The sequence below is a fragment of the Arachis ipaensis genome, chromosome B4, assembly GCF_059453495.1.
Source record: "Arachis ipaensis isolate K30076 ecotype BB chromosome B4, ASM5945349v1, whole genome shotgun sequence".
Lineage (NCBI taxonomy): Eukaryota > Viridiplantae > Streptophyta > Magnoliopsida > Fabales > Fabaceae > Arachis > Arachis ipaensis.
In genome coordinates this window covers 138,910,809-138,920,422 of record NC_142439.1, presented here as the reverse complement: position 1 = coordinate 138,920,422, position 9,614 = coordinate 138,910,809, and the positions used below count along the sequence as shown (strand labels likewise).

Here is a 9,614-nt window from a genome sequence, read left to right as displayed (position 1 = left end):
ACTGTCGGATTAGTCTTCTCGGTCGGAGATATTTTAGATTTCCATTTTCCCTCTCTGCTACATGTAATCAATTGATTCTTAATCTCGTTTCCCTTCCTATTTGTGCTCCGAACTCTTGTAGAAAAACCTACAGCCTTGGCTTAGTTCCTGTAAAATTTTCCAGCATCTTCAAGGGTGGTAAAGGTCATTCCAACCTTCGAAACAAACTGGTCATCAACAACAGAGAGAGGCTGCAGAATACACCATGTCAAAAACTAAAAATACACCCAATCATTGCTGATATAATACACCCGAACCGAAACAACTCAACTAAAATAACAAAAAAAAAACCATAAACTGTAAATACACAGGCTGCAGAATACACCATGTCAAAAACTAAAAACACACCCAATTATGTCTGAGATAATACACCTGAACGACAACAACTCAGCTAACATAACACAAAAAGCCATAAACTGTAAATACACCCACACTTCTCGCAAAAATACACCCAAAAAAGTTCTGATCTACACCCGAGCGCCTGCTATAAATTCCAGATAATTAATCAAAACTAATACATTACATTCAATCGACAGATTCATGTTAACGTGTTAGTTTCACAGTCAATGTTCACGAATTATTCAGCTACACAATGCTATTCAAATGACTGCAACAAAATTCAAAGTAATTGTATGTAAATCAAACCTCAGGAACTTCGTTAGATTCAAATTCATAATCCACTTCGCCCTGATTCAGCTGACAATCTAAGGTTGAATCATCCATAATCTTCAAAACGAGTTCAAACTTTGATTTCAGAAAACAACAAATCAAATAGAAAACGAAGCTGGAGTTGCAGAGAGAGGAACTAACGTAAATGACGAAGAACATACCAGTGAGAAAGGAGGGAAAAAGAATGATCGAGAAGAAGCAGAGAAGAGGCGCGAGAAGAAGAACGAGCAAATCTGAAAATAAGGAAAACGAAGAAGGAAACAAATCTTTTAAAATTTGGTAGTTATATATATGCGAGATCTTATATAGCGTGTGTATTGGACGTATGTCTAGCAGCGCGTCTTTTGGGTTTATTCCTTAATGAACTTGTAAAGCATACAAGTCATTAGGGCTTGTATGCAGAGCTTTTCTGTTAAAAATTTTATAGACTTATTTTAGTAGTTACTCTATAATTTTATTTATGTTAACAAAAATGGGTGAAGTAATGTGATTGATTTCCAATTGCCATAGAAGAAAAAAAAAAGTGTATGTAATGTTTGGGATATTTGAAATTTGAAAAGATGAATTTTTATTTTTAACTTTTTATTTTGATTTGTATTCATATGTTTTTGTCAACATTATTCAAATAAAAACATATCGATCTTATTTAGTGGATTGGATTGAATTATATATATATAAATAACATAATTTAAAAAAAAATATTTTAAAGATAATAAAAAATCAATATAAAGAAAATCAAAGTTAGTTTAGTTTATATTTTTAACGTTTATTTTATTTTATATTTTTTTTGAAAAAATGAGCTAAACACAACAAGTAAAACAAAGAACCAACAAAAACTAAAAAGGTAGAGATGGAAGAATATTTGAATTATAAAATGTATAAATAACCTTTGATCTCATTAATTGTTAACAATTAAGTATTTTTTATACGATAATAGTAACAATCTATGCTTAATATTAACAAGGTTATTAGCACAAAAAATAATTAAATTTAATCTTAAAAGTTTAAATTTAAATTAATTATGACTTATATAATTTTTATAATAATTAAGTATTTTTCATATTTAAAATTTAAAATTTTAATAATTAAAAAATAATAAAAATTAAATAATTTTATTTTTAGATCATATGTGTTATATTTTATTTTATTAATATAAGAATAAAAGATAAATAAATATTATCTAAAAGAAAAATTTTTTATAAACTGCATGATGGTACCTGCTAAAAATTTTATTATGGTTCTATCCCGAGCACATTGTATTCAATTTATACACAGATTTTTAAACTGTATGTATCTTAGGTACAGAGTACTCGAATTGTACATTTGAGTACATTTCTATAAATATTACATTTAAATAACTTAAATATAAAAATCCAACAAGAATATATATTTTACTACCATTTTCAACTCTTTTAATTAAAAAAATTCAAAAACTTCAAAACGTCATTGACGTTTTTTACTCTAAATTTAAAAAAAAAATTATCCCATACAAAATGATTCTACCGTTTTGTGAAAAATAATTTTTAAATTTTTTAAATAAAAACGACATTGTCATTTTATATTTAATAAATTTAAAAATTATTTTTACATACAGAATGTAGGTGACGTTTTGTGTCTTTTAAAAAATAAAAAATATCTCATACAAAAATAAAACTCACATACACTAAAATATTAGGACACGTCACATGATTTGTTCCATTATAAAAAAACTAATCTTGAATTATACTTTTATATAATTTTATTATCATTTAATAATAATATTGTATTATAATTTTATAGTATAATATTATATATTTTACGTATTTTATTGTATTAAATTATAAATGTATTTATTTATTTTTACTATTTAAATTTGTATATTATTATAATTTTATATATTTATTTAATTATTATCGCACGATTTGAACCATTGATCTAATGATTCAGTAATTTGACCAAATCGATTTTCGTAGTTCAGTTTAACAAGTGAAGTGTTATAAAAGGTTCTGAAAACCGAACCGATCATCCACTTTTTTAATTATTAATTCACTAATTTAAAAGTTTAATCGCTTTAACTGTAATTTAACTGGAATAATTGAATTATAATAAATAATATATAAAATTATAAATATATAATTAAAATACAAATTATGCTAATATAAATTTAAAACTAACATAATTAAAAATGCAAAACCAACTAAAGTTTCATATAAGTATAACATAAGAGTTAAATAGAAAAAAATAGTAAAATACCAAAGTTTGTATATGTTTAAATTTTATAATATTATATATTTTATATTATAAAATAATAAAATTAATTACTATAAAATATTATTAGTTTAATTGTATCTTAGTTTTTTTTTCTTTATTTTAAAGACAAGTGTATTCTATACCTTTTAATTTTCAATATATATTTAATTTAAATTAAATGTTTTGCATTATTATCTTAAAATAAGTATAAATTTATCATATAAAAAATAATTAACAAAAAAAGATTTTATAACTAAAAAAATAACTTTAATAACCAAAATATTAACTCTAATCCTAAAATTTTAGAGATAGGTATAATTTTTGGTAAGAAAAAAAAGATATGACAAAAAAAACTCATTATGTTTTTTTGCTTCAAAATTGTCAAATTGCTAAGAAGAATATGAGATTCTCTAAACATGAAATTCTCTCCTTTTTTTTTTGTCCGGTCCACCAACCTAGCCCAGATCCGAAATAGAAACACTAATTCCAACTGACCCGGATTTCAAACATTCGTTTCCCTCTTCCGTTGGGCGTTAGACTGAAACGAGCCTACCTTGCAGCTGCTCCCCTTGGCAAATCAGTCGTCCTCCTCTGTTCACCGTAACAGCACCCAATCGTCCTCGCTTTTCTCGCCGGCACGACCTCGCCGTCCTTCCGTTGCCATAACAACACCTAGTCTATCATGATTGTTCGTAGGAAGAGGCCCCAATGATTTCTTCCATAGCACAACCAGCAGTGGGCGATGGAGAAGATAAGGAAGGTCGCCCGTCACTCTTTTCACCTTGCGCAAGAGACTAGAATCTGCACCCTTCATTGCGGTGACGTCACTCTGCTTCTCTCCTTGTTCGTGTGTCACTAGTCACCACCGCTGACTGCAATCCACCGTCCCTTCCGCGCTCCACCACCACCTAAGCTGCTTGGCCGATCTTCTACAAGGCTCCTATACCTTCCATTGGTCCTTGCTGCTCGGTGATGATGAAAACAAAGCAAGGACGGCACAGTCACTTTCCTCTCCTGTCGAAGCCACTTTCGCAGGGTTTCGTCACCAAAAGCAAAAATTGCCGCAGAAAAATTAGCTGCCGATGAAGAAGGAATTTTTCGTAATGGTGGTTTGAGCTTCTCAGGTTGATGATCTAATTGATGGGCCTTCACTATTTTGTATCTTGCCTTTTACTGTTTCTAACGTTAAATCTTCTCATTGGTTTTCTGGTATGGTAGGCTTATAAGCTCAACATGCTCTGACTCTGGCTTCATTTCTCACAATGCTTGCAATTTGGGGGTTTAAATTTCTATTGGTTTCCTAAGCATTCCATCGATATCTTGGCTGCAGTCTTGGCTGCAATCTCATGAACTAGTCTGTTTTTCTTTCTTGGCGTCCAGGTGAATCCTGTATTTTACAAATCATTCAAACGCATAAAAATATCTTTGAGAATTGCATCAATTTTTCCAATTTTTTCTTTTGATTTTACTGCTTGAACAAGAATAAGGTTATCTAATTAGCGTTAGAAGAAAGAGAAGTATGTTTGAGTGCATTGAACACTATGTTCTCTAAACGGCAACGTAGTTTTAGTTCTTGCTTACAAGAAGCGCAGTGCGTTTACGAGAAGCTAAACATTGTATTATAAACGTTTAGAAAATCAGATAGGATTGAATTTATTTTTTCTTATCAATTCTATCATTTATTTTCTTGTTTGTAGTCTCTTTATTATTCAAATATTTTAAATATATAATTATATTTTTTTATTAAATTTTATTTTTGATTTTGTATAAAAAAATTTTATTTTTTGTTTGACTCGTTAAAATTTATAAGTGTAATTTTTATATATTAATTTATTATTATAATTTTGTTATAATATAAATTATTAATCTCGTTAAAAAGAACAAATAAATAAAAAACTAATTATAACTAAAAATAAAATCATAAATAATAAAAATTTATAGTTTAAAATAATATTAAATAAAAGAATACTAAAAATACTAATAAATTATAAATAGTATAATATAATAAAGTATATTTTGATATATTTTAATATATTATTTTTATTTTATTAAATAAATATTAATTTTATTATAAAATTAATTAATAATATCTATTTAAATATTTAAATTAAAATAATAAAATAATATAAAAAATTTATTTAAATTAATATTTATTTTAATAATTTTTTATTTAAAAATAATTTTAAATAATATAATCTAAATAATATTTATTTTATTATAATCTATTTTGATATAAAAATTATCAAACATTAGCCTCTGCTATTAGACTTGATTTGACTTTGGAGCTTGATGTAATGATGCTAAACATGAGATTCTCTAACAAGAAACAAAAGTTTATGCCAGTGCTCAGTGACCACCAAAAATAATCCTGGCATATGAATATGAAAGAAAAAATATTCATTGTTTATTGGGCTAAAATCTTGGTCCAAATGCAACTACTAACCCTAAATATATAATATAATATATATCATGCATAGCGGGCTAGGAAAAACTAGCCCGCATGCCATTAATATTCTCCCTTGATTTACTGTTGTGTTGTTCTACACATTCGCCATCACCATCGCATGTATAGCTCAACCACTCCCTATACTTGCGCCATTTTCATTGTGCACGTTATCCTTTCTCCTTTTTTCGTTGTGCTTCCTGAATGTCTGGATCTATTTTCTCGTGCCACCCTCGGCCTCACCGTCTCATCCGGTGCTCAGTTGCGGCGTCGCTGCCTCAGCATCTTCGCTTTGTTGCCGGCGGTGCTAGATCTGCGTCTCTCTTTCATATTTTCTTTTTTAAAAAAATCCATGTAATCCAAGAACCCCGGTTCGTTCCGATTCACCGGTTTTCGAACGGTTTTGTGGTTCATCACCGGTTTAAAGACAAGGAAATTTTGCTAAACAGTCGACCCGGACTAGAGTTTGATTTTCGATTAAACCGCTTTGACCGATTGGTTCGGTCTAGTTTTCAGAATAAGTGAATAACTAATCTTTACCTCTTCAGCATGTTTCTTCTAACGTCTTTTTTCCCTTTTCCCTTTTTTTCGTTGTGCTCGTTTGGTAATCTTTATTTATTATTATTTGTACTCAGTTCATAACCATAAATATCTTGCCACAAATTTTGAATCCTATTCGATTTCAATCTCAAGACAAAAGTGTCATCGTCCTTTGTTGTCACCGCCACAACCACCATTCTAACCTTCTTCCACTTGTTTCTTTTCATACTTCAACCCTAACCTATCTTTTCAGTTTTACTCTTTTATTCTCTCTCTATTCTATTTGGTTACAACCTGTTCCTACCTTAATTGGAGAGCTAATAGAATCAATCCGTAAACCTTCCTTTGCTTCTCGGTAACATGACAGGTACATATATATCTTTTCCTGTCTGAAATTTTGTTCTTCATTAATATATACAATAAGGTTTAGTTTTTTTTCTTTCTATTTTTCTATTTTTTATAATTTCTATTGTCTTTCATTGTTTTTTACAGTTGCTGCTAGGGCATACGCCAATAGTTCTTGTTTTCTTTGCAATGATATTGATGTCTTGAGTCTTGACAACAAAGTTATCCCACTTATTGTTCTTTTAGACCAATTTGTGACCTAATTGATATCTATGCTACACAAAAATCATAATTTGAGGATCAATTCATTCAATTGGGTATTATATAATCAATTATTAATGTTTGATGTTTGAAGACCAAGTTAAAAGTTTAACTGATCTTAATCTATAACCTATTTAAAATAATTAATTCTGAATTTGTTGCTGATTGTTTATCCAAATTTTACTTTACAATTATATTCTTTTATCCAATCTTAAACAGTCATGGCTACATTCAAATACGGAACTCTTCATGCTGTATTTATATATTGCATTGAATATAAATGCTTTCAATTTTCATATATTCACTCTTCAATGTTAGTGTATTGAAAATGGTAATGTATTGAGGACTACTATGTAGTGATAGTCTGATAGAGAGGTTGTTTAGGTGTAATTTCTATTATATTAATAGATAGTCTCTTTGTATAAAATAGTATTGTAGTAGTTTTATGTACCTATTGATTCAGTTTATAGGAATCAAGAATAAAAGAAAAAACTGAATTTGATGTTGCATCCTTTTGCAGATAACCAAGAACCCATGATTACAGATGGGACGATCACAAAATTACCATTGACTAAATACCAGCGTTGGCAATGGTGGTTCCTGGTTGCACTTAGCATATTGTTCCTTATTGTTGGCCAAGCTGCTGCTGTTCTACTTGGAAGATTCTATTATGATCAGGGTGGCAACAGTAAATGGATGGCTACTCTAGTCCAAACTATTGGCTTCCCAATATTATATATTCCATTCTTCATAATTCCCTCTTCTCCTGAAACTTCAACTTCTTCAGCTCCTCCTTCCATCAAAATCATTGCCTCAATATATTTTGTTCTCGGGATAATAATCGCTGCCGATAACATGATGTATTCAATTGGGCTCCTATACCTCTCCGCATCTACCTATTCACTAATTTGTGCATCTCAATTAGCCTTCAATGCGGTTTTCTCATACTTTATCAATTCCCAAAAGTTCACTGCTTTGATTATAAATTCTGTGGTGGTTTTATCATTATCTTCTGCGCTTCTTGCTGTTAACGATGACAAATCAGAACCGTCGGGTGCTTCCAAGAAAAAATACATTCTTGGCTTCCTCCTTACCCTTGGAGCTTCCGCGGTTTACTCTCTTTTGCTCTCCCTCATGCAACGGACATTCGAAAAGGTCCTTAAAAGGGAAACATTTTCCGTTGTTTTGGAGATGCAAATCTATACTTCACTTGTTGCCACTTGCGCTTCCGCTGTAGGCCTATTTGCAAGTGGGGAATGGCGTACTTTGCACGGAGAAATGGAGACTTTTGGTAAGGGACATGTCGCGTATGTGATGACTTTGGTTTGGACCGCAGTAGCCTGGCAGGTTTGTTCTGTTGGTGTTGTTGGCCTTATTTTCTTGGTGTCGTCGCTATACTCGAATGTTATTAGTACTGTCTCTTTGGCGGTAACCCCCATTGCTTCTCTTGTAGTTTTTCATGATAGCATGAATGGGGTGAAGATAATTTCATTGCTTTTATCTCTATGGGGTTTTGCCTCTTATATCTATCAGAATTATCTTGATGATACAAAAGCAAGAAAAAGACAAGCTGTTGAACCGAAATCACGCAATGATTCTTTATGTTGAGACTAATTAATTAGGAAGCATAACCAAAGAGATGCAATTGAATGACCCTTTTAGGTTTGGTTTTGAATCATTCAGTGTAGCTTATGGTTGCTTTAGATCTTTATAGCAGGAGTTAGTATAGTTATGGTTCTTGATCATTATAGATTTTGATCTATACTTCATTTGGCTTCTAATAAATGTAAAGGTTATATTTTGTGCCTCATTGATTTAATTTAAAGTGCTCCTTTTTGGATGGCTTTTGTGATCAATTGAAATATAAATTTGGTGGTTTTGTTAGAAATACTCGAATGAAACAGAATTTCTTATGTTCATCTTTAATGATCAGATAATATTCCAAAGTTTTGCTTTCTTTTAAATTTGGGTGTTGTTGGCCTGTTATGTTTTGGAATGCTTGGAACTAGACTTTTGTCATAAGAATAATTTTATGTTGTTGCCTATTTTTTTTCCTTCTTCTTAGTTATCATATATAGTACCAATTTGTTTTTAATCATAGCAATTCTGATTAACTGCTATAGTTTCAGGGATTCATTTCGGCAGTAAAGATCAACCAATTGGATAGCTGGTTGATCTTTATTAATATAACTATGAGAAAAATATTTTAAAAGATATCACACTTTAATGACTTGCTATATAACTAGTGAGAAAATTAAGGGAGTTTGAATGGAAAAAAAAAATCAGATTCTGAACCCTTCTTTGGCTGCAAAGCTCTTCCCAAGATATCCTTCAGTGCGGCAGGTCAAGGATTAATCTATCATACATCTTAACTTCATTTAAGAGTCTGGTTATTCAATAGATTGCTGTATATACAAAGTAGGATTCGAACTCTTGATAAACGCAAGATAGTTCTAAGGCTCTAAACTTTGCCATCCAACTAGTGAGATCATTGAAGTTGTCTACATGAAATAATTTTCTTAGATCTTGAATCCTTTTTTGGTTGAAAAACTTCCCTTCTAAGTCCTAACAAATCAAAAGTTTTAATGGAACAATATTATCAGCAAAATAACACTAGTAATGTCAGATTGTTTGAAATGGGTTCAACAAAGTGGTTATTAGACGGTTGAAGTAGGCATTGTTCTTTTGAACCAGAAAAGAAGGTGTACTGTGTATTAAAGACTTGGGTTTTCCAGAACAAAGGTAAAAGACATTGGTAATCACATTAATTGCCCATGAACTAATATGGGTCATTTATGAAGATAGATTTTATTTTAAAGTAAGGATTGTCCTTTGAAAATTTTAAAAACAAATTCTGAACTAACTATCACTTGATATATGAAACCGGCATAAAACTATATTGAGTCAAAGCTTAAAAAAAAAAAAAGAGTGACAGCCCTTTAAAAAAAAAAAGAGTGACAGCCTAACAGGAAAAGAAAAAAGTTGCATTGATTATATTTTGAAATATATTCCTAAGAAAAATAACACTCCTTCAAATTTCGTTGGATGCATGGAGACTTTTTTATTCTGGTATACGATAACTAAATCC

The 9,614-nt window shown here is 30.2% G+C and overlaps 1 protein-coding gene across 1 annotated transcript; it reads left to right on the top strand.

Moving 5' to 3' along the window:
* The first annotated feature begins 5,894 nt into the window (after window positions 1-5,894).
* Window positions 5,895-8,414, top strand: LOC107635191 (putative purine permease 11). The gene is made up of 2 exons (XM_016338585.3): window positions 5,895-6,287; window positions 7,047-8,414. Exons 1-2 carry the CDS (start codon window positions 6,281-6,283, stop codon window positions 8,132-8,134), a joined length of 1,095 nt encoding a protein of 364 aa, XP_016194071.1. The 5' UTR covers window positions 5,895-6,280; the 3' UTR covers window positions 8,135-8,414.
* Window positions 8,415-9,614: the final 1,200 nt, after the last annotated feature.